Source organism: Chaetodon auriga, chromosome 6, assembly GCF_051107435.1.
Source record: "Chaetodon auriga isolate fChaAug3 chromosome 6, fChaAug3.hap1, whole genome shotgun sequence".
In the NCBI taxonomy this organism is placed as follows: domain Eukaryota; kingdom Metazoa; phylum Chordata; class Actinopteri; order Chaetodontiformes; family Chaetodontidae; genus Chaetodon; species Chaetodon auriga.
In genome coordinates, this window is record NC_135079.1 from 2,194,520 (window position 1) to 2,220,000 (window position 25,481).

At 47.0% G+C, this 25,481-nt stretch overlaps 2 protein-coding genes across 3 annotated transcripts in view; both read right to left on the reverse strand.

Moving 5' to 3' along the window:
* Window positions 1-828: 828 nt before the first annotated feature.
* gpr37a (G protein-coupled receptor 37a) lies at window positions 829-7,135 on the reverse strand. Its single transcript, XM_076732028.1, has 2 exons — window positions 5,744-7,135; window positions 829-2,373 (listed from the first exon to the last, which is right to left on the reverse strand). Exons 1-2 carry the CDS (start codon window positions 6,674-6,676, stop codon window positions 1,540-1,542), a joined length of 1,767 nt encoding a protein of 588 aa, XP_076588143.1. The 5' UTR covers window positions 6,677-7,135; the 3' UTR covers window positions 829-1,539.
* A 1,275-nt stretch (window positions 7,136-8,410) lies between these two features.
* The window catches only part of pot1 (protection of telomeres 1 homolog), a 53,141-nt gene continuing 36,070 nt past the window's right edge, over window positions 8,411-25,481 (reverse strand). For both annotated transcript variants that reach the window (XM_076733902.1, XM_076733901.1), the window contains 10 exons: window positions 13,765-13,952; window positions 13,183-13,268; window positions 11,805-11,855; window positions 11,214-11,370; window positions 10,917-11,125; window positions 10,707-10,842; window positions 10,494-10,576; window positions 10,077-10,171; window positions 9,792-9,897; window positions 8,411-9,551 (listed from right to left, as the gene is read on the reverse strand). In XM_076733902.1, the coding sequence (XP_076590017.1) occupies window positions 9,424-9,551; window positions 9,792-9,897; window positions 10,077-10,171; window positions 10,494-10,576; window positions 10,707-10,842; window positions 10,917-11,125; window positions 11,214-11,370; window positions 11,805-11,855; window positions 13,183-13,268; window positions 13,765-13,952 (1,239 nt within the window). In that variant the 3' untranslated portion in view covers window positions 8,411-9,423. The remainder of the gene's footprint in view (window positions 9,552-9,791; window positions 9,898-10,076; window positions 10,172-10,493; window positions 10,577-10,706; window positions 10,843-10,916; window positions 11,126-11,213; window positions 11,371-11,804; window positions 11,856-13,182; window positions 13,269-13,764; window positions 13,953-25,481) is intronic.

Sequence of the window (25,481 nt, forward strand, 5' to 3'; positions counted from 1 at the left end):
TTGTGTGTAGAAACATGCTAGTACTAGCCACAGTATCCCATCTAGCTAGCTTCCAGCTGCTAACTGCCACCTAGCATGCAGCCTCAGTCTGTATCCAACAATACGTTAACAAAGTTCACTCTAACAGTGTGTTTTTGGACTCCTGTCTGATGGTGACTGCAGAACACGTCTCGTCTGTGGAACAGCTAACGTGATCGCTTCCGCCATTTTGGACTCTCTGGCCCCTCAAACGTCATGTTATTCAAGCAAGAATCCCGCAGTGGGAAGAGCAGGAAAATCTCCTGTTATTCCAACCAGGGAGCGTTCACGCCTTATTCCAAAATGGTTACCCAAACTACGTGGCTACACCAGATACGTAGCTTCAATTAGCTAAATCTGCTTTGTTTGGAGCTTTGTCAAAAACTGAAGGCAGAGACAAACAGACAGCGTGTAGCTCATTTTAAATTAGCTGAATTGATTCTATAAGTGTTCATTTTGCACTTTATTTAGTTGCTAACTGGAACCTCGCTGTCAGAAATCCCTGATACCTCAGACCTGGACGCTGATGAAGGGTTTATCCCACCACTGCTCGCTGTGTCGACGTGAAGGCTGAACGGCGTGAACCTGCGTCATGGAAGAGATGTCTACATGTAAAAGATCACAAAAGTTGATTTGCACCTGTGAGCAAAAGCACAAATAACATGATTCCGCTGGAAAACCTGATGATGCTCCAAACATCTAAAAATGAAGGTCTGACCGTGGCCTGAGTCCACCTCAGGACCACCTGCATGCCTGCTCTGTGAGACCGCTGAACAAATACTGGAAATCAACTGTTCACAAACCTATTTTAAAATACTTTTTAATTAAAGTGACACTTCTCTTGTGGCTAAAAAAAACATCAATAACTCTGTCATTACAGACACTGAGCAGAGTGCAGCTTCCTGCAGTCAAACACACTGATTCTCCAGAACATCATCAGCAAACACGACACAGCATCAACGGACACCTTCAAAATATTACTGCATGTTCAGACGCTCGCACAAACAAAGAAAACATCCAACAGAACAAAACTACAGGTGCTGACAGCGGCCAAGCTTGATCATCATCTTTTATCCCAACAAAATTTAAGCTAACACTTTATTTGACGGGTCTGTAATTTCCCAGAAGCTGCTCTGAAATCACAGACCCGTAAAATAAAGTGTTTAATTATCCTGTAACTCAGGATGTCAAAGCTCACATCTGCAGACTGATGTCAGCTCTGTAACATACAGTGAACAAAGAACACGACTGAGTGCAGATTCAGTACAAAGATGCTGAGTTAATTCAGAATAACTAAACAAATAAACGCCATTAACTACAACCGACTGTGTTCGTTTATATATAAACTCTGTAAACAGTGAAAGGACAAACAGTGACGTCTTCGGTCATGTCTTCAACATTTTGGGGTCGATTCCGCTCAAGTTTTTTTTTTTTTTTTTTTTTAAAAACCTCAGGAATTGACAGCCTGATGTGTCAACGCGTCCGCCAATCAACGACCCCGAGCGAGCTTGACCTTTGACCTCAGCAGTGCGTCCCCACCGCGGTGTAGGCCGCGGAGGTGGACGCCTCCCTGCGGATGGTGCTGAACGGCGACAGCTCCAGCTCGGTGGTGGTGCACTCGTTGTCGGCGTCGCTGGCGGCGGTGGTGGGGGAGCGCGGTGGGCCGCACTCGTCGCAGCAGCAGCAGCAGCAGTCCAGGAAGGCTCTGGTGAACGGCTGGCACAGGCAGAACAGCAGCACCGGCGTCCCTGCGGACTTACAGAAGAGCAGCAGCTGGCTGACCAGCTGCAGGATGTCCAGGGTCCTCGTGGGAATGCCGGCTGCCATGTAGACGCTGATGATGTTGCAGATGTTCTCCGGGATGATGCAGAAGCCGTAGAGGATGGCCAAAGCCACCACGGCGCAGTTCATCTGGCTCTCCAGCTGGATCTGCTTCTTGCTGCTGCGGACGCAGGCCCGCTCCGCGTGGCGGATCTTGCGGGCTGTGACCAGCGAGCTGCAAATGGTGAACAGCGTCGGCAGGCAGAAGTAGCAGCCGAAGTACCACCAGAGGCGCGCGCCGTCGTAGGTGAGGCCCAGCACGTAGAGCGTGTCCGGGAGGTCGGTGGAGATCCGGACCACGCAGCGTTCGCACGGCGTCACGTCCGGCGGGTCGCCGTCCTCGGTGACCAGCTGTCGGATGAGCAGCTCGGGCAGCGCCAGCAGCAGAGCGCCCACCCAGATGACGGCCAGCTTGGCCGTGGTGGACGCCCAGTTCTCGATCATCTCGTAGTACATCTGCACGTTGGTGGCGGCGCGAAAACGGTCGATGCACAGAGCGCACAGCGTGAAGGTCGTGACCCCGAGAGAAGCCACCTAGAAGAGAAGAGCAGCGTCAGGTTACATGACGTTCAGGAAGCTTCAGGAAGTCCAGAACTGATCAGAGATGCATGTTTGAGCCTTTTCTGCTCAGTTTGACCTTAAAGTGAACCCTGAAGACATGAGAAGACATGGAAACACACACACACACACACACACACACACACACATCTATTGTCTCTCAGCAGCTGTACACACTTCACCGTGTGAGCGACTGAAAAACATCCACCCTCCTGATGTCACTTCCTGTCCAGCTGCTCTTCTGCCAATCAGAACAATGAAACATGTTTCTGCGGTTTATTTTCGACGGCTGCTGAACTTCACGTTACAACATCAAACTTCCTGACTTGAACAGTTCGTTCGTTTGTTGGCGCTCAAACTGCGACGAGCGTGAAGTCACGATATCTAACGTCACCTCAGGAAGATGACGAAGCAAGATGGCGGAACTAAAACAGCTCCGATCAGCTTCGCGGTGGAAAACACGATGAAAATATTATTGAACATTTTGACTTTTTTCACCTGATTTTCAAGTGTTTTCACTCAGATTTTTATGCACAAGTTGAAAATGCAGGTAGAAACACAGAGCGGTCATGTGATGCTTAAATGTGCTCATTGACTCTTTAAAGATGAAGATGAGGCGTCCATATTTATTCTGTTTAACCTGCAACAGTCTGTGGAATTATGGGTAACATTAACCATTAAAGACATCTGAAATCAGGGACACTCGTGTGTGTGTGTGTGTGTGTGTGTGATGGGGGTCGTCCCATCACAGCAGTTTCAGTTTTAATCCTCTTGCTGTTTTGTGTGATTACGCTCCATTAAACAGTTAGTGAAGGCAGCAGGACTGATCTCAGATCTGCCTGAACCCTGACTGGATCTTTAGTTTAATCTGTTTGGAAATGAATGAACGAATGAACTACCAACGAAGAAGAAACTGACGTATCTGATCTTAACACCTCCTTCACTGAAGTCAAAGGGATTTATTTTCCACTGTTTTTAAAGGACGTGTGACTTCATAAATATTTAATATTATTTATCTGTGTGAAAGAAGCCAGATTAGATGACAGTTGGTGACATCAGTGAAAATCTGTGATGTCATGTAGGTCATCATCTCAAACAAAGCGATCCGCTGCTGTTAAGAAGATTGAACTCGATAAGCGTGACCTTTTGATTCCAGACTTCATGAAAACAAAAAGACACAACACGCTGACGTTTGCATGTCAGACAGCTGATTCAAGACATGTGACCTGCAGCTCAGCATCACCCACACTGTGACTACCAGCAGAGGACAGGCAGCCACGAGCGATCAGATGTTTCTGCTGCTCTGCTTTCAGACTGTCCTCCATATTTCAGTCAGTCAGGTCCAGCCCTGATGCCGTGTGTGAGCAGGTCTGGTCTGGAATCCAGTTCATCCTCAAAGTGCCGGATGGGGTCAGGCTCTGTGCAGACCAGTCAGGTTGGAGCGAGACAAACACAAACTGTTCCACAAAGATGGACGATTTGTCTAAATATGATCGAACGGTGAAGCTTTTCAAAACCAGGACAAACAGAGCAGAACAAAATGATGAAACTCCACTAAAAGTCTAAACATATCCAGATCTAATCTCAGACAGATCGGGGGTGGGGGGGTTGTCCTTCTCTAATCTCAGTCTGAGAGACTCTTCATTAATCTCCGCTCTGATTGGACCGCGGGATGTCTCACGTGCAGCAGGTGCCGTCTTGTTTTCAGATTAAAGACTCTTCACATCAGGCGACATTAAACCTGATTTAAAGCCGGACTGCGGCCCGGAGCCGGATTCTGCTCCGGTGTGACGCGTTCACATGAACAGGAAAACAGATTTCAGATGAATCTGAAATTCAGTTTCAGAACTGTTAAATTTGATAGAATCATCAAATTAAGTGCATTTAACTCGTGCTGGAATCCTCCAGAAAGCCTTTTTCTCTTTGTGCTGGACGTGAATGTCGTGAGTGAGCGACTGTGTTCGGAGCCAACAGAAAAAAATCCATAAAACTTCATATAAACGGTTTCTTTCAAAGTCTTTTTAGTGCAAAAATCCTCCTTTGTGTTTCCCTGCTGAGCTGTGGGATTACAGTCACATGAAGAGGGAATTTGGAATTTAAATGTGCTGCAGAAGCTTCAAAATGAGCCTGGTCTGAACTTCAGAACGACTGCAAACGACAGAGGAGAAATAATCAGAGCTCCTCCTTTAAAGAGGAACTAATGAGCTCTTTTACACGGTGCACACTGTGAGCACATCACCAGCCGCAGAAGAAGTAGCAATACTGCTCTGTAAAAATACTAAATAAAATGTACTTAAAGTATGAAAGTACCAGTACTTGTTGGGCAGACTGGCACCTTTCAGAGGGTTTATATTATTATATTATTGGAGTATTATGACTGATGCTTCAACATGAGAGCAGCGTTTTAAAGCTGCAGCCGATGAAGGTGGAGCTCATTTGAACTGCTGACTGTACAATAATTGGGTAACGTTCACTGCACATGATGTTACTGCAGATGATCTTTGTCAAACTTCAGCAGAAGTCTGTTATAACATGCTGACACACTACGAGCTCCAACACCGGCACCTCACAGCGACTCTCTCACAGGGACAGAATGTCCTCCAGAGTCCCCGCCTTGCAGCAGAGACAGAGTCTGGCTGTCTGCTGTCCATGCTGCTCTGAGTGGAGGTCGGTCAGTGTCCCTGAACCCTCACATCACACTCGGTTGTATTTTTGAAAAATACGCTGCCTCCCTCGACATAATTAGAGGGTGTCGTTACCCTTTAAGTCTGTAGCTGTAAAGAAAAGTGACCGTCCACCCAGCACACCCTTACTGTCCTCCTCTCTACACAGAGGACACACGACTTCCTGTCCTGACTCGAAATGTTGGCACTCATGTCTGAGATGAGGCTTCAGTTAAATCATGTTGGTTTCTGCCAAAGTTTTGGTAATTTTAGTACAAAGTTTTGTCGTTTGACCAGAAGAAGGCTGGACTTTGGGAAGTGTTTTTACTTTGGAGACACATCTGTTACAGGTGTGAAGAGGAGGGACGATTCCAGACTTAAAGTCTGTCCTTTAATTCTGCATTTGGGCTGTGAGCTCTGGAGCTGTGACATCTGTGGCTCAGACGGGATGTAAACTGTGCTGATCTGTGGACACTGTGAGCTCATTATTTTCTTTATCATATTCCAGAAACTGCACTCTGATGGTGAAACTTCGGGGTTTGCAACAAAACGACGTCATGCGTGATCCTCCATGCCTGTCTCACCTGCTCTCACCTGTCATCTCACTCGTGCACATACAGTTTGTCATTTCCTGTTTCGGCAGCACCCGCCCCCGCCCCAGCACCCACCCCGTCCCCTCTCACCTCCAGGTAGGGGATGATCCTGCACGAGAACTCCCCCAGCAGCCAGTTCTTGGTGAGCTCGTGGAACAGCACGAGCGGCAGGCAGAAGAAGATGATGATGAAATCCCAGAGCGCGAGGTTGGCCAGCAGCGAGTTGGAGATGCTCCTCATGTAGTAGTTGTGACACACGATGCACATGACCGACACGTTCCCGATGATGCCGACACTGAAGATGATGGCGGCGGTGATCATGATCGCGTACGCTCCGTACGACTCTGGGGTGACCGGGTAGAACGGGTTCTTCACCTGCTTCCGTCTGGTCCGCGTGTCCACCGGCACGTACGGCGTGCTATCGGGAAAGTCCGGCACCGAGTACTCCTCCTCATAGTCACTGGTGTTGAATCCCAAGGGGGGTTCGGCCTCCTGCTCCTGCGCCATGGCCGCGGGCAGAGCCGCGGCTCCGTCCTGCTGCGGCTCGCTCCGTTTCGTCCTGCTGGCTTTTGCGCTCCGTCTCCGCCGTCGGTAGTGTCTGGTCGTCCTGAGGCTACAGGCGCGTCCATACGGACTTTGTTTAAGCACTTCTCCCGGCCTGCACCCACCGCTCCACGGCTCACCAGCCTTGTTTACATCCGTGCGTAAAGCTTCATCTCCATGGACAGGTAGGATGCGCCGCGCTCCATTTTGCGCGTCGTTTTTACGCACGGCACGCCGGGGTACATGTGTCCCAAGCCGCTTAGGGGAAGACTGGTTTACAGTATCCAGCCACGAGGCCTGCGTCCCTCCATTGTCCTCCCCGATGACTGTACGCCATCTCCGGCTCTGCGCATTCCTGTCAGCGGCGGTGGATTCATAATGAGGACTGAAAGTCGTCTTTGTTTGCCTCCAGTGGGACTGACTCGCGACGGCCTCGCTGCAGAGCCACAAACACAGTAACCTCGAGAATGGAAGCAGCATCGTGTGGTTCTGTCTAACCTGTCAGATCAAACTGATGCGTTTTCCAAAATGATTGATCCATATCTGGCTTCTGATAATCAGTCCAAAAAGCGACAATGTGAACTTTAACCTGCCACAAAAAATCAGTTTCCCCTCATCTTTGCGCGCAAACAGCTCTCACAAAGTCTTTGGTTGTGTCGAAGAGGTGCACCTGTCCGGTTTGGGTGAGTCCAAAAGCGGCTCCAGTCTGGAGGCATCACCGAAGCCAGACCAAAAACCAGAGTAGAAAATGTCCTCAAACTGGACTGGAAAAGGAAAACTGACCGTTCCGATCCTTGGTGGGGGTCGGGTGTTCAGTCCCAGCCGGGGCAGGTCCACCTCCGTCCCATCAAGTTTCTGCGCGCACAGCTGCTCCGGCGCGCCCGGACCACGGGGAGGGAGGCGGTGAAACTCAGCCGGTGGAGACGCCGAGCTCCGTCTGAGAGAGTGAAGAGCACCCACGAGTAGTAGGAGGAGGAGGAGGAGGAGGAGGAAGAGGAGGAGGGATGCGGGAGGAGGAGGAGGGAGTCATCTGTCAAAAACTGTAAAACACACTGATCTGTAATCTGTGTGGGATTATCATGAGTCAGTTACACCGTCAGAATGTATTTTATATGGATGTTTTCTGACGGAACAAACTGATTTAAAACGGAATGTTCAGTATCTCCATGAGAGAGTTCAACCAGAGAAGAGGAAGGAGCAAATGACAACAAAGACGATCCTAAAACTAAGGGCAGGGCCTTTCTGTGTGAAGTTTGCATGTTCTTCCCGTGCATGCGTGGGTTCTCTCCGGGTACTCCGGCTTCCTCCCACAGACCAAAAACATGCTCATTAGGTTAATTGGTCTCTAAATTGTCCTTAGGTGTGAGTGTGAGTGTGAATGGTTGTCTGTCTGTGTGTTTGTCTATGTTGCCCTGCGATCGGCTGGCGACCGGTTCAGGGTGTACCCCGCCTCTCGCCCATTGCTAGCTGGGATAGGCTCCAGCCCCCCGCAACCCCGAAATGGGATGCGCGGGTAAAGAAGATGAATGAATAATAATAATAATAATACATGGTAAGATATGGATAATTAAATGCGGTGTTTTGTACTCTTCCACAAAGCTTGTGGAATGAAATTTTCATTGTCAAGTTTTCATATCGTCCCCACTGGGCTTCCGTAAACTGTAGTTTCTTTATTACATACACACAAACACATTTAGATATTTAAGGAAATGAAGGAAACTACTGTATTCTATGAATGGATCCAGACTAACATAACTGTCCAAACACACGACAGAAAAGTTTCTCCTGCTTCACTGAAGTGTCCCAGCGTGCTCCTGCTGTTTGGTGAACAGGTGAAGAAATACAGTCCAAGTTCCAGTAAAGAAATATTATCCATGTTTGACTTTCAGGTCAGAACAAATATTTAATTTTTTTCTGCCATCTAGTGTGAAGTCAGAGTATTACACCAGCACAAATCTGACCTGCAGCAGGAAGGGTCGAGCCGCCTTCAGGCTCTCAGCTAAAACTGTCCCTGAATCAGTTTCTGACGTCAATCTTGTGTTTGGTTGCCTCCACATGTTCTGCCCTGTGCTCTCCTCCAGCTGCTGGTTCAGTCTGCACGTGCCGCTCGTGGAGGGACCTGCTTCGACCACCTCGCTCTGGTTCTCTTCTTCAGAGACGCCTACAGGTGAGAAACAGGTAAAGGTGACCACACACAGAGAAAACTGAACTGTGGCTGGAGAAACAGATGAAAACCTTAAATTTATTAAGTTTGCCAAAGTGATCATCTTTACGTCAACACGTCCAGCAGATGGCAGCGTAACACCACAGATCAGCCCTGAAAACCTGAAGGACTTTTTTTGCTTCAACACGAAGTTCTTCACAGGATTTAAAGTACTTTTACAGCAGAAATCTGAAGAACAGTTTCATGTTATTTCTGTAGGATTATTCAAAAGTCACAAAATGTGATGATGTGCGTTATCATCATGAAAATAAACCTGATTGTTCACATTCATGAAGTGACACATTAAAACTGAACAGTCAGAAGCTTCAACTCGATGCACTGTTTTTATCTTACAGCCAGTTTGAGTGTTTCTGAGGGTTTTACACTTAAATCCAGCAAAGCATCACAGTTCTGTTCTGTCTCATGTGTTCCAGGTTACTCTGGGAAAAAGGCCAAAACAAAATAAAATTAGCCATTCATAGTGCTGTGCCATGTTTGAGTTTACAGCCGTGCTAGCTGCTCCGAGCTAAATGCTAACACGTTGATGCTGAATGTTTCCTGTTTAGCATTAAACACAGAGTCCGGCTGAGGATGAATGTCTTCAGTTTTGCAGGACGAGGATTCATCCTGAGGAGAAGGTGAACGTCTGAACCAGATTTCATGGTAATCCATCCAAACTTGGTCGAACTTGTCAGCCTGGATCAAAGCGGTGGACCGGCTGACAAACGGCGGCTCTGGTAGCTTTGACCTACAGACAACTGAGAAGTTCGCTGGCTGTTTGCATCCATAACAAGCTCCAGCTGCTGAAACACCGACACCCTCGTTAAGAGGAATTTCTTTTATTCTGAGAGTCATTAAAGGCTCTGCGAGCTGCAGAGGAAAGTTTAAAAACACGTCAGTCAGCAGCTTTCTACATTTTTACAGCACTGTTTAACAGAATCAGTCCAAAATATACAAAATGACCAAACAGCAGTTTTTTTCTGCAGGGCTCGGGTTTACCAGCGACCTTTGACCTGCAGGTTGTTCAGGCGGGGGCGGAGCGTGTGGGCGGAGGGTCGGTGACGGCGGTGTGGCAGATCTGATAGCAGGTTTCACCCTCGTGGCCTTCTGCTCGGTACGCCGTCAGACACAAATCCAGCCACGGCCGCTCACCTGAGGACACACAAACACACCTGAGACCGACTTCACGCACACCTGAGCTCACTCCACCCCCACACAGACGCGACATGATGGTCCGTCCTGACGGACGTGTTTGTATTTACTGACAGCTAACTTCACGTAAAACTACCATGAAGACCAAAGTTCTCTGAAAGTGACTAAACGCTGTTTCTGATCTGTGAAACACGTCAGAGAAGAAGCTGCTGGAGTCTGGAGTTTTAGGGACAGGTGTACCATTGCTGTCCCCCGGTGGACACAGGGAGTCCATCGTTTGACGGATGCTGTTCTGAGCCTCCTGATTGGCTGCTACGTCCTCTGCAGACATCCTGAAGAACAGCTCCTGATGAAAGACACAAACTGTCACTTTCACTCGTTGACTCTGACTTTAAAACACCTTTTAAAAAGTTTACTTTTGATTTTTCCTGAAAGACGTTTATTTGATGTCAGGACTCTTCCTCCTTCTTCTCTCTGGTCTCTGATCCAGACTGAGCAGGACTTGAAATGTGATGTGAAACTCACGGCGTCTCTCCACAGGAAGACGTCCAGCGTGTCGGTGGCGTCCTGCAGCTCCAGCTTCATCAGCAGGACGAACTGCAGCAGCTGAACGCCGAGAGCTGCAGACCAGAGACGACCAGACTGTGATTTATTCCAGCGGAAACAGACCTGAGATCAGCTGAGCAGCTTTAACAACCTGCTGGATCAGGATGACGGTGCATTCAAGGCCGAGGCCACTTTCATTACATTTGAGACATTATCGAAACTGACGCAGGTGAATCTTCTACCGGTCAAGTTATGAGAAGGATGTCGTGAAGCTGATGTTTTTTTCCTCTTAAAGCTACATGAATCAGCAGCAGAGGAGGCTGAAAACACAGCGCTGACGTCTGAGCGTGAACCGTTTCCTGTTTCCTGTCCGACCGTCAGACCAAACTCTCTCACCCTCTGCAATGATCTCCTGATTGATCAGCTCGAGTCCTTCAGCACACGGTTCCCTCAGCGCGGCCTCAGAGCACTGCCTGCATCTAAAACACACACACACACACACACACACACACACACACACACACACACACACACACACACACACACACAGTGATTGTGAGCTCTAACTGGATCTCGGACTGATCAGCGTGTGTGAAGCTCTTCTCTGACCCAAAGTATCTCTTCCTGCCTCTGAAGAGGAAAGGTGCGGACAGGTCGAGCAGAGTCAGGTGACCTCCTGATGACCTCACAGGGACGATGTTGGGGTAGCTGGACGCTAGTCGACACGTTTCCTCCAGAGTCGAACCTGCAAGAGAACAGAACCCGTCAGCAGGTGCTGGTTTGATGGCACCATGATACTACAGACTTTATGCTTGTTACCCCTGAGGAAGACGAGCTCCTTGGTTTTGCCCTCTGACATGAGCTGCGTGGACAGGTGGACACCCAGAGCTCGCTTTGAGGATCCTGGAGGATCTCCGGGGACGTCCACCTGCCCAGAGAGGGTCCACGGCGGTGGACTGCAGGGTCCAGAGTCCCTGGACGCCTCAGAGAAGAGACCGGCCACCAGTTCATCATCTGGGACGTCCTGCCTGAGATCGCAGTGCAGAGAACCTGAGTTCTAGTTCACAGGAAGCAGCGAGAGCTTCGTTAATCTCTTCATACTGTGTGTGAGCCTACATGGATGAGCACTTGCTGCAGTAGAGTTTCAGAGCCTGGTGGAGTCTGCGCGGCTCGTAGGACCTCAGCCGGACTCTGACGTGGTGAACTCGACCCGGGTCGGACCGCTTCACCTCGGACAGCGTCACCGGCTGCACGCCGTGACCGCAGCTCCTCTCTGACAGTTACAGACACGAGCAGAGCGACTTTCATCGACTTTAACAGACGTCAGAGTTAAGAATGAAGCTTCACTGTGAGCTGAACACAATCTGGGATGATCTGGATTCTAATCTGCACTGATTTCACTTGATTTACAGTCAATGGGCCTAAAATCATAAAACACTGTTAGAAGAAAACATCGTGTTGGCTTTAATGGTTTTAGTTTGTCTCCAGTTGAAAACCAGAAGTGAACTGAAGTCAACGTTAAGGCGTTAAAGAAGTTTTAAATCCACAAAGATTCAGACGTTTCTGACTTTCCCACAGACTTTGACTCACTTGGCTGTATTTTTCTCCAAATCCCAACAGATATCATCAAATGAAAGCGCTGAAAGAGCTGCTTTGTAATTTAAACATACTCCAAAGCACTGATCAGAGGCTGCGTTTGTTTCATACCTGTGCTGCACTCCACTGTCTCAGCATCAGAAACAGAGAAACCTCCGATGGCTGAAAACAGATGCAGGAACACACAAATCAATCATCAAACCGCTCCAGCTGAGGAGAACTTCAGCTGCTCAGCTCATATTTCCCAGAACATTTGTGTGCAACCACCAGCCAATGAGAACATGTGTGCTTCTGCAGCAAAGAACAATCAAGAGATTAACAGCTGATTACTGATCCGCTTCTGTTTTAAATATATATTCTGCTAAATTGAGGAGAGGCGGTAACATCTGAAGAATAATCCAGCATTTTGCACACAAGCAGCTCTCAAAGAAAGAGGATAAATAAGGACATAAAGTTGAAAGACCTGAAAGAACTGTTGTCACTTCATAAGAACATCAGCGGCTTTACGTCCTGAACTCAGTCCTCGCCTGATTCTGGTGTCTGCAAAGACCTGCTCCTGGTCTGATTTTCCTGTTCTTAAAATAAGTGTAGAAAGCTAAATTGGGGTGTGTTGATAGAGGGTGAAATAAAATAAAAAGAGAAGCTCTTCCAGCAGAGAAAGCCAAACGTTTTACCGCTCACAGTTACACAACATGCACCAGGCCTGCAGGTCTGAGCCGAGGAGTTCGTCTGTGTGTGGAAACCTTCAGGTCACAAAGTTTGGACTTTTTATTATATCCCCAGTGAAGCGTGGGCTTTTAGAAGCCTCTGCTAATGGCAGCAGCTCCCCGCAGCTCCAATCCATCCATCCGTCCTTTCCACAGCGAAGAAATTGGTCTGTCTGAGCAGCCAGGATGTTCATATTTCCGCTGCTGGCGAGCAGGTTTTTCATTTAATCAAAGACCGGCAGGCGGCCACCACTCGTCGTTCCCTCTTTGTATTTCAGTCACGTAGGATAAATATTTGGAATGTCATCCTCAGTCATGAGCGGACGCTACAAAGGAGCTTTATTGGAAAAACAGGACTAACAGCGTTTCTGCACAGGATGTTTCTTCAGCCGTCCGCCTCACGCTCGTCTGACTGAACACACTGAACTCTGACTTCAGGTCGATTTTCTTCTGTTTTACATGCGTGACGACAGCGACTGTCTGTTGGCTTTGAGTGTGCTGTGCCTGAACGCATCCTGCTCACGCTACAGTGTTAGCATATACAACCACGCTAGCAGCTCCGAGAGACTACTGAGACACGAGAGTGCTTTGAGCTAAACGCTAACGGCTGATATTTACTGAACCAAATGAGAAGTGAAAGGATCAAGAAAATTACTACAATTTATCCAGAGGGGAACATGAGTGTCTGTAAGAAATGTAACATCAGACCATCCACAGGACCAACAGCTCTAATATCTGATGGTCCACTGAGAAAAAAACACAAAGGCAACATCCGGTCACACCTGGTGGAGTCTCAGGTGGAGTGCTCCAGATCTCCAGCAGCTCCGAGTCGTTCAGCTCGTCATCCTCAGGGAAGGCCTCAGTGACTCTGCAGAACCACGAACAACACAGAAAGGACACTTTTTATGAGCCTGAGAACCACAAACACACACAGACATAAACACAGTGGACACCAGAGAAAGAAATCCAGTGAAATTAATCAAACGCTGCAGTTCTTCATTAAAAATCCCTGTTTCAGAAGTGAAAAGGACGCAGGGAGTCGGGCTGATTTTAAACTGAATTAGCTGGATTATTTTATGCTGCAGCACAGTTTTAAATCCTCTTAACATCCCTCTCTGAACCCAACGCTTCAAACTTTTAAACCCCTGAACACATGAATGGCAGCCGAGCGCACACGACTTTTCCACACCGGCAGTGCTTTGGTCTGCAGCGGAACCAGAACCAGAACCAGAACCAGGATCAGAACCAGGATCAGAACCAGAACCAGAACCAGAGCTCAGTCTGCAGTACAAGGCAGCTTTTGAACAATCACTGTTTCAGCCTCAGTTCTCTCAGGTGTTTTTGTCCCTTCTCTCCTGCTGTACCTCTTCAGCTCCTGCACGTCGGGGCTGTTTTCTGGAAGAACCCGAATCCCCCTGCCGTACGCCGTCCCCCCATGCAGGTGAAAAGCCAGGTGATCCACCTCCACCTCCGACTGGCTGCTGGTGAGGCCGGGCACCTTACTGGATCCTGGGATCGCTCGTAGGTTGTAGATCCTCAGGAAGTCCCCGGGCTGACGGGACAATTCACACACAGAAAACTTAGAAAGAAAGAAGAAATCATCATCATCGAAACATGTTGAGAGGAAGATGATGGAGAACATGGAGAGGAACAGTTCAGTTCTACATAAAGTCAGAGCTCATTTTAAGAACGATGGATTGCACTTTTCAAAGCTCGTAAGAGGAAGCGTTTTACATGCTGCCTCTTGTTCACTCATTAACCTCCTCAGCCAGCTGCCATTCAAAGTGCTGGTGAACCTCCGACTCTGATTAACGGAGGACCTGATCCACCTCCCGATCATCCCCGTGGAGCTGAGTTTGTGTCCACCTGATGATCCAATACTCGCCCTCCTTTGGCTCTGGTTTGGTCTCCACTGAGCCGGTCCCATGAAAAGACCAGATGAATAAGGTTTTAAATGTCTGGATTTTTGTGGGAGTCGTGTGATAAGTAACCTCTTTACCTTCATTTAAATAAAAATTATGTTAAAGTTAATGGTGCCACACTCCTCTTTTTCTTTGGATCCACATCAAGCAGACTCGTCTATCTGATGAGTCCAAGTCCAATATCTGCTCCCCTTTAAGCTCTGATCTGATCTCCACCAACTCCTGAGACGAACATCTGGCTCTCCAGCTGTTAGATGTTCCCCTTTCTTCACCAGCTGCTATTTATTTTTAAAGAAACTGTAACATTTTGTTCCTTAGATCTGTGTAAATGGACATAAAGTTAAAATCCTGAATCAGCTCCACTCAGACACAGACACTGAGCTTCATGAAGATTCATCTGAACGCTCCATCACAGCGTTCATCACACGTTCTGGTCAGTCAGAGCAGATCTCATCAGGTTTTATCAAGCAGCAGATGGCGACGTTGCACCAAACTTACAGTCAGTGTGGAGTCTGATTCAGAGGCTGCTCTGTGGACTCTGTGTGGAGGGTTTGCCATTTTTGTTTTTCCTTTTTTTCCCTCTCCATCACGACGAGCCTGCGGTCGACAGAAATCTTCCTCGACTCTCAACGTCGACAAACGCTTCAGCAATCGAGTGTCGGAGGGGTTCACTCTGTTCAGAGATTTGAAAACTTTACAGTGTTTTTACATGACTGGTTCAGTCAATAAAAGACCCAGAAACACACACACACACACACACACAGTATGTGACCTTTAATTGCATTATAGCTGGAGAGGAAGAGAAAGACTCAGAGAGTGAATCCGCTATAAGCTGTGGCTTCTTTTAAATCCATTTTCTCTGTATACTGAGTGAAGTTTGAGTCGGTGTCAGGGTGGATTAACAGCTGATCTCCTGAGGCCTCTCCTCCTCTGAAGATCCACATGAAGAGCTGAGAGACGAACTGGGGGGACTGGAGAGCTGCTCCCACTCACATGGAAGCTTTTCATTATCTGGAATTATCCTTTCATCTAGAATTATGCCCACATCAGCCCATGTTACTAAGAAACTGCCGAACAGGAGAAGCTCTGCTGGTTATGTGAGTTCAAAGAAATCAGAAATGAATCTGGATCTGAGGATATTCAATGAGATGAAGACACATTTTTTCAGCATCAACAGAAGACGAATACAATGTAAAGACTTCATGAGAGGAAAAACGAGAGATGACTTTATCATTTCAGGTGATTTCTGATGTTTTTCAGCCACAAAGAGTCCGTGTGAGGGAGGAAAATGACAGCAACGCAGCAGTTTGTGCAAAAAACAATTTCCATTTACATCCTGAAAAGCGACTGTTTGTGGTTGTGTGATGATGATGATGATGATGATGATGATGATGATGATGACGACGATAATGATGACCTCTTGTGTTTGGAAACAACACAAAGCACATCTTCAGCTTGCACTATTTCTGTGAATTTAATAGCTGGCGTGTTTGCCCAGTCTGTTAGCTATGTTAGCTGTAGCTATTAGCTAGCAAGCAGCAGCTGTGTGTGTGGAGCGTTAATGTGACAGCTTAGACTCTAAATGATCTGTAATTGGTTGGACGCACGGTCACCACAGACTGCTGCTCACGTCCAGTCTTGGACCAACAGTCAACGTCGATGTCTTCTAATTACAAACGTGGGCGAACTCTCCAGAATCGATGTTTTTTAGGGCTGACTGGAGTTAATTTTGGAACAACTCTGTTTGTGGGTTGTTTGGAAGGAAATGACGAACAGCCTTTGTCACAGAGATACAAACATTTGTGTTCTTCAGGTGAGTTCAGACTGAATGCAAAGCAAATTGTCTGCTTTCATATGAAGTCAATGGGAAGATGCAGGCGGCTGCAAACCACATCTGCAGATGATTCCACAGCATATCCCAAAAACGAGAGAAAAGAAGAAATCCGTTTGAAAAAGTGTTATGGAGGAGTTTTCCCTGTTTATTTTGGGGTAAGGTGTAGAAGTAGGTGGTGTTCAGGCAGCTGAGAGGAACAAGGTCATGACTCATGTCACACTTGGGGGGTGGTGGCTCTGACTCATTAGCAGCCAGTTTTATCTTTGCAGAGGGATTTTTGGGTTGAGGAGGGACATGAGGAAGACGATTAGGAGACAAAAGGAACTGAGAAAACCACTGTGAGCCGTGTGTGCACACCTTTCAAAGAACGTCCACAGCAGGCTGGCCGACTGGACCGACAGAACGGCTCCCGTGATAGCCTTAAACTGAAGTTCACCAGACATGAATCATCTCGGTATGATATGATATCTTGACCATTGTAACCTCTTTATCTTCATTTGAGTAAAAAATGCTTTCCATGAAGTTAAATTTAGAGACCAGAAGTAGAACTCGCTTCTTTCTCTTTGACTGTATGTTTAAGTTCTTTAGCAGCATTTTCTAAGCACCTAAGAAAACATCCTATTTGAGTATGAATCATTATTAAGATTATATAAATCCCACTGTGGCAGGAAGCAAACAATGAGACCAAACAGTCAGTATTTTTGTTTGCTGAATCCCAGACTCTGCCCAGGTTTTACTGCCTCTCCGGAGACGAGGGTGTTTAGCAGAATGAGACAGGAGAAAACAACCCGAAGAACTCGGGAGTCTGGCTGTGTTTTCTCAGAGCTACATGAGAGTTTAGCAGAGTCTACCATCGAGTGTTTGGAAACAGGTGTGGAGAGAGCTGAGAGTGACTGATGCTGAGAGACTGTGGAGAAGCACCAGAGGGCAGACAGCAGTGTGAGTCAAGGTGGTGTTGCGTAGCAGCGGCTCTGATTCGGCCCGGTCCAGCTTCCTACCTGTGCACAGGTTAAACCCTCCAGGTGTGATTATAAGGAGCAGATTCAGCTGAGGGAGGCAGCTCTGAGTTTAGACCAGGATCATGGTTTATCTGATCAGAGGAGCAGAAGTACAGGAGCTTAGTGAGACTTTTTTGACAGTGAAGGTTGGCGCTGCCCCTCTACAAATGTCTGATGGTGAAGAAATTTTTATGTTTTCATTTTGATTCATATGTTGTCAGTTCTGTTTTGCATCCTGATTTCTGAAGGCACAGCTTGGAGGAGGATCTCCACTGAACCTGTCTCGGTTCCTTTGGTGAGGAGACATGATATGAGTCAGAATGGTCTTCCGGTCTGTGAAGATTCTCCTTCACCCAGGTCATGGAGTCCCAGGCATTTGTCCTCGTGCAGGATCAAAGCTCCACCCAGCTATCCTGTGAGTCGTTAGGGTCTTCTAGAACCACAAGCAAGTCCAGTTGCCTTTGGAAGCCCCTAGAAGAAAGGTCTTCCAGGTGTCCCCATAAAGACAATAACAGAGAGTGTCTATCTGATGAGACAAACATGGGCCGCCAGGTGTCCTTGTCACCCCTCTCTGCACAAAATCCATTAAATGGTTTTCCCAGTTTTGCGTAGAAGAACCTCAACCACATCCAACCCCTTTGGGCTGAAGTGGAGCACCAACTATGACCCAGAACAGAGAAGGCTAGAGGTTGAGGGATAGTGGATTTTTTAAAGCCAACATAATAAAAATAGCTTCTTTCTGCCATCTCTGTGGATTTTCACGCTGCTTCATGTTGGATCGTTTCCACGTCACTCTGGATACGATGAGTTCAAAGCACACTTGCCGAGCTCACCAAAGCTAAGTTGCTTACGCCCATGCTGAACTTTTGGTGCCCTCTTACCAGTCGTGCCTCTGCCAGTTTGAAAAGGTGGTCACTGTGACGATCAGGTTGACGGTCAATGCCAACAGCTCAGTCTAATGCGTTCAGAACGACATACGATAACCAACAAGCCAAGCTCATCATTTACAAATACAGCTGTTAAATAAAGCAAAGTTTCCTTTAAATGCAAAAGAGCTCACATACACGAAGACATTTCATCCAAAACGATGACGTATGGAAGGCAGTTTTGATCGCCGTCGGCTAAACCAGCTGATCATTGGCCAGCAGAGGCCGTTATGGTGAACCTGGTTCCAGGCCACTGTTTACTGTGTGTGCTTGATTTCCTATTTTAGCTCATTAACTGCAGATTCAGCCCTGCTGACAATGTTTTCTAAAGCTCACTCCTGAAATCTCAGATGTCAGAGTGACCTTGAATGCATCAGCAGGTGGCTTGAAAATGATTATTATCGTCAAAACGAGGTGTTGAAAAGAGTATTTAATTGGCATCGGTAACCAAAACCAGGTGTCAGATCGGCACCTGCTACAGATGTCTTTCATCAAAACTTCTACAGAAACACAGAAAGTACACGACAGCAGTGTTATCAAGAGACAGACGTCTTCTCTTCATTAGAACAAGATTATCTGAGAATACTTCCTTTTTAAAGGAAATAAAAGCCCAGGAGGAAACAGAAAATCACCTCCTGCCTTAAGCTTTGAGAAGACAGTTGGCATAGCAACAGAGAGGAGGAGAATCAGCGGTATCATTAGAGCTTTGTGACCACATTTTTGAGCTCTTTGACCAATCAGATCATTCAGCTGAGACCACAGTTAGTATAATGGGCGCATTATCACCATCAGCATGTGCACGGGGGGCGTTCAGGGAGCGTAGGACACGCTGGACCACATCTCTGAGAGCGATCGGCCTGCCTGACAGAAAATGGCTCCCTGCAGCTTCCCCTGCAAACAAACCATTTTCTTTTTAAAGAGGCTGAGGGAGCAGAGTGGAGCAGCCTGTGGCGGCTTCTGTAAGCACTTGATCTGTATGAAAACTAAACACTCCACCGTCCGCCCACTGCCAGGCAGCCAAGACGCCGCCGCCGCCGCTGTCTCATGGAATTAGTGCTGCTCGGCTGCTCGGTAAAAAGGGATTCCTTAAAATTCAAAAGATTGCTCTGGGCTTCCACGGCTCCTCGTCAAGCCGAGGCTCGATAAAGCAGCCAAAAAACTCGTGCCCTCGCTGAGAAGAAGAAACTGTTCATTTCACACTGGCTTCTTTATGGAGCAGCAGGAAATGGGTTTTAAAAGGCAGACAGATACAGCCTGACTCGACAGCGGGGCTCTTTGTGCTGGAAAATCAAGTCGATGGGGAACAGGAGATGTGACCGACCGAAGAACACCTCGTTTCACATTAAATACCCCGACTGCACCCTCGGCCTCAAATAAAACAATCATACAGACTATTTTCATGGCTGAATAATCTGTCGACCGTGTTTAAATTCATAATCTCTACTAGTCCAACAGATACATCCTGACAGGCCTTCTTTTATGTCATCACTCTTATATCAGTATCAGTGTGTATTCTGCTCAGTTAATCCTAAAAAAAATCAGTCGGCCTCTGAGGAAACTGGGTGGAAAGACTGAATTTCAAAGCATCTCAACTTGTTATCAATGCAGTTACTAGATGATACAGCAGACAGGCAGAACCCTCGAGCAGAACCAGACTGATGATGCTGCGTCGAAGGATCGTTAGCGGGACTGCAAACAAAACTGAATACTTTCTGTCAAAGGAAACGTATCGACCACCGCAGTCACATGAAAGACGGTCATCAGCGACACTCAGAAGGCATCAGCAAACCTGTGTTTTCTGCAAAGCTTCACTGTCCGAGTTCACGTCATATCTCCCATCCTGAGCTGAGTTCAAAGTGAACAACGATGACAGCAGATCACAGAAGAGGAAAGAGCTTCAAGAGCTCCTCATCAGGTTTCCACTGAAGAACTGCAAGACGAACTCAAGTTACAGACACCTCCTCCTCTGAGGGGCGTAAAGGTACAAAAGTCAGGAAATATTTGTGACGGCTTTAACTGAGATGTGTGAACACTGCTTTGTGTCCCTGAACCTTCTTTTATGAGGCCGTAAATGTACAAGATGTTGATCTCAACGAGACTCCCTGATCAAATAAAGCTCTGTGTTTGAGTGTGTTCATCGCTGCTCGGCATGACTGGACGGCTCGATAAACCACTTCTTTATTTACTGTATTCAGAGTGTTTAGGGAGGATCTCTGCTGTGCCTCTCAGTTTTCTGGTTCCTCATCTCTCCTCATGAATAATAGAAGGTGGAGGTTTGGGCGGCCATCCAGGCTGCTGTGGCGTCAGATGGCCACCAGGGAAGTCCAGTCCCTCACAGCTTGGAAAAGCCTCCAGCAGCAGAACGCACTGCTCAAACTGGTGCGCAGACTGGGATCGTTTTACTCCACATTAACATTTGTTTTTGTGATCAGAAGGCTGATGAAGAGCTAAAGGAACAGGCTCTCAGACGGTCGGACAAAGGACAACGCTGGAGATTAAAAGCTGTTGTAAACTCAGCTCCTCACATTAGGCCCTACGCCCACGCACATTCACACCGAGATAAATCTGACCGAATATCTAAATAAATGATGTGTAGATGAGCCGGAGCTCCACATAGACGAGACCTGTGCAATGAAGCATCAGTGTGAACGTGAATCCGAGTGACGCTCTGCTGACTTCTCAACCGCCAGCAGAAGCAGCATTTCTGTTGCGGTCGGCGGCTTTTGGAGGAGATTTGAGCCCGCGGGCCGACATGAAGCCTCGTTTCCCTCAGAGCTGTGTTCACTAAACAGGAAACAGAGTGGGAGTAAAGAGCGCTCTGCATTAGCGGGCGACCCCCCAAAAGCATTCAGTGACATGGAAATGTGCACTCGGTCGAGCGTGAGTGCTAAAAATGAGATAATGAGCGGAAGCTGTCGAAGCTGGACGCAGACGGAGGAGATCACAGTGACGATGCGAACACAACAATCGATGGCTCAAACTTTCTCCACAGGACTCCAGGACGTGGCCATTAAAGAAAACAAAGGGAGCAGTTATGAAATACAACGGCTGAATTCCCGCCTTCAGGACGAAGCCCTCTGACTCCAGTAATTACATCAAGTCCACGAATACTGATGCTGCTCATTTATGCGGCATAATGGGTCAAATTATGGCTGAGATGCACAGTACAGCTTTACTCCTGACCGAGCATCAACACTTCTAATATTCCAACTCTTGGCTGAGGATCTTCACGTTATAGGTGGTCACAAATTTCTTATTCTAATGAAGATCAACCTTTGCCCGTCTTGTCTTGGAAGCGACGCGGCTGTTGCTGCGGTGGCAGAGTTGAACTGAATGTCTTCACACTGACAGCAAAAGCAGAGAGGTTTGGACAGGTAACGCTAACCTGTGTGAATGTGGAGGCTACACATTAACATACCTCCACTGACCTTCATGCTAGCTTCTAAACTTGAACACGATGTCTTGTATTTTAGTTTCTCGTGTTAATGTGTTGCTTATGAAAACCTGAACTCTGGACCAAAGCAGCCAATTTCTTGCATTTTTCATCCTTATGAACAACAACTTTTGGCTCTCGATAAAAGCTCCTCGTGTTTTCTCGGTTTGATCGACCCAAGCGACTGCAAACGACGCTAAACATCTGCATTTTGAGTGTGTGTTATCATGCTTCCTATGCAGAAAATCACTTCCTGCCCTCCATCTGCAGTTCGCGGCACAACAAAAGAGCGACGTGATGTCATCTGCAAACAGCCCGTCGAGCGGAAATGACAGACATTTGCTTTTTAATTTGTGAGCGAGCAGCAGGGACCGAAGAGAAGTGCAGGTTCAGTAGGAAGAGAAAATGAGACACATGCAGAGGGAAACAATTCAGTTTGAGTAAGACTGTTCGTTTATCCGTTTATCCTCCATCTTATGTTGTGCGTTCTCTTCATTCTGTTTTCATCCTTATTTTTGCTATTATTGTCAAGTGGGTTTTATTCTCAAGCTTATTTTACACTCACACATTTCTATGCCTGTTTTTATGTTTATTCTCTGTCTTCTTTCACGGGAGGCACCTGGTGCGTGTAATTTGTTTGTTGTAAAGCACTTTGAGCTGTATTTCTTGGCTGAAAGGTGCTACACAAATAAAGTTTATTTTTATCATAACCAGGTAAACACGTGTGCTGGAGATTCTGCCGAGGCAGAGGGACTGCAGGGCGAGAGAGGGGAGGACAGATGGATAAATGAAGAATGGTAGAGTGCGGAGACACTGAAAATAAGAGATAATGGAGAAATGGAAGAGACAGAGGACTCAGTGAGACAGTGCAGGGGTGAAAATGGTGATTAACTCTGAGGCTGGAAACAGGAGAGACGGAGAAAAGACAAAAAACTACGAGCTCCTGAGAGTTTGGTTTAAGAAAGCAAACAGCAGCGAAGGACGGACACTCTGTGGTGAACTTTGATCTCGTCTTTTCAGTTTTTGAAAGCCGACACAAACGGCAGTTCATCAGCAGCACGACAAGTGAAACGCTGCATGTGTTTATCACTGTTCTCACGCAGCACTGCACAGCCGGCCAATCGAAATGAGGTGGAAATCACACCCAACCAGCACTGTGGTGGTCGGCTTTACACACCGTCACTGTGAGCATGTTCGCACGCTGAGATAAGCATTTAGTTCATATACAGGACAAAACAGTCCAAGTCTGCGTGCATCAGATGGCACATCGGTCACTCACAGTCATTAAAGCAGATCAATAGGTGGAGTTTTCAGGCTCGTTAACAGCCCATTTATCAGTTTCTTTCAGCCCACTTATCTGTTCCCTCCAAGATGTGACTTGGCAGCGGTTTATTAAGCAGACAGAGCTGAGTGACAGCTGGAGCTGAGGGAGACCATCGGATGCTCTGAGGTTCACCAAAAATACAGATTCAGTTTGAGCTGTCCACACGGACGCCTGCACGGATCCTCGATTCTTTGGAAACCTGATGAAACTTATCCCGTGTGGACCCTCGATACGACACTACGACACCTGTCGAAGTCGCTTACTCCTGCGACTGTCACGTATAAAAACTGCGACAGGCACAAAGTACCTTCATGTACTGTACGTAGAGACGAACAACACGCAGCACGTGAACCTACACGCTCGCCGTCTCCTCGTGTGCAGATGTCGGAGTGTTTCTGCTGACGAAGGTGGTGTAGGAGTGACAGACTGACATTTTACTGCTTTGATTAAGTCTGCAGAGAGTTTCTTCCTTTCTTAAACAAGTGCCATTCAAATAAATGTTTCATCATCCGTGTGTGTGTCTGTTTCTGAGAGAATCAATGATGGAGGAGGCAGCGCACACGCCGACTGCAGCACTCCTGCTCCTCCTCCTCCTCCTCCTCCTCCTCCTCCTCGCTCTCTTGTTCTCAGCTTCTCTTTTCATCATAATGGGCTCCTTTCTCTCCTAATGGTGTTCTTCTCACAGAAACGCCTCAGTCGATTTCACACAATATTACTGATGATTCACCAGTGGAGCCTGGTAATTGGGGGAAATATTCCTGTTCAAACACTTCTTTAGTGGAAAGACTCTCACTGTGTGTGCAGGTGTGAGGTGAACTGACGAACAAGTGTTAGGAGATACCAACGGAAAAAAGAAATCCAATCAAAGGGACAGTTTACCCATGATACACCAGTCTGAGCTTTACGCGCTTCGAATGGATTCCTCTTCACCATGTAGTGTTCAGACTGGTTTGTGTGACCTTGTGGATCCTTGTGTCAGCTGAATGTGATCACATGTCCCTGAACAGATCACAGATACGTATTTGGGAGGAGACCTTGGTGAGTGTAATGACCTGAAGTACAACGAAGACTGTAAAAAAGAGTACAAATCAGCACTGAGATGGACTTCAAAATGGACTCTGTACCGATCATATTTCATACCCAGATCACAGCCTTATATTAAGGCTTAAAGTTATACAGTATATATATACAAATGTACAATTTACTGACTCAACAGTACAAGCAGATTTAGTGTTAAGTTACTCTTAAAGTACTTTGAGGCAAAGCAGCCACCTGGAACTCAGTAATGGAGAAGCACGCTGATGAACTCGGTGTTGACATGATGCTCTATTAGCGTTAAAAGTCCATGAGGGGATTTTCTGATGCTCAAAGTCTTTTGTCCAAAACCAGGAAAAGATCAGTTCACAGTTTACTGTTCACTGGAGATACAAACAGGCAATTTGTCAAACTGGTGCGACGAACAACCAAAAGCAGAAGCCATTTCCTGACTAAATGTGTTACTGTATTCTATTAACAAGCAGCGGGACGATCTAAAATTAGCCCGATTTTAATCTAATTTTTACACCTCAGCTGAGAGTTTTCACACATCCTGACAGTTTCCTCCTCATACAGACTTCTGTCATGTGATGCCTGCATTGCTTTGCTTCTCTGTTGTCAGCTGATCTGGACACAGGCAGACAGCTGTAAACACACCAGTGTGATCACAGGTGAAACACACTGAACACGTACTGAACACAACACACCTGAAGGTGCAGGTGGATACTCCAAAAACCTGATCCCTGATCCTGAACCATCACAATCCCAAAAAACTGACGATGAACAGGATCCTCCACAAGCCCAGTCCTAAAAGCATAGGAGGGTCAGGTGATGCAGAAAAGGAAAACTGCTGCGTCTCCAAACTACTTCCAGTGAGTTCGACACCGTTTGCGGTGAAGTTGCCGGTTGGTGTTTTCCGCTGCTAGCATTAGCAAACTCTTCGAAGACTGTTGATGGTTCTTAAGATGTTTTATCTTCTAGCAGAGCAAAGTTTGCAGTCTGATGTTCTTTTGCCATCAATGGTAAAACATCTCTGAATTGCTGACATTGTTCCTTCATCGCCTTCCTGCTCAATCATGAGAACTTGAGCACAGTGCAGAACCCGATACCTGACACAGGTATATGACTTGGTGGATCCCTACTTACAATTTGATTTTTGCTTCCCAGTGAACAGTAACTGTTAATGTCCACGTATTTCAAGATAACTGTGCATAAATCTTCACAGGAAAATACAAAAAAAAGTGTCATTCCTAATATTTGGAGTCTGAATGAGTGTTTGTGGTCAGACCACGGTGTTTTGTTTGCAGAGCCACTGAATCTTTCCTGTCCACCTTTCTGATTGCTTGTTGTCACAGTGACTCAGCCTGTGCTGTTGACTCACATCATTCATCTAATAACATGGACGAGGTAGAAAAACAGTGGCAGACTCACGCCGCCGCCTCGCCCTCTGCCTCGTTTGTCCCATCTGTTGCATCATTTAACAGGAACCGATTTCATTGGTCGTTCGCTCGTCTCTGAAGTGTTTTTTCCGTCGAGTTGTGTCTTTAGTTTGCAACACGCAACAAAAGCACAAGCACCAAAACTGTGTCCCGCAATACAGAGACCCTCC

Excerpts from the sequence above, each read along its gene's own strand:
- gpr37a (XM_076732028.1), bottom strand. The coding sequence starts at position 6,676 with ATGCTGCTTCCATTCTCGAGGTTACTGTGTTTGTGGCTCTGCAGCGAG. Across the intron at positions 2,374-5,743 it reads GGATCATCCCCTACCTGGAG|GTGGCTTCTCTCGGGGTCAC; the intron begins GTGAGAGGGGAC and ends CTTCTCTTCTAG.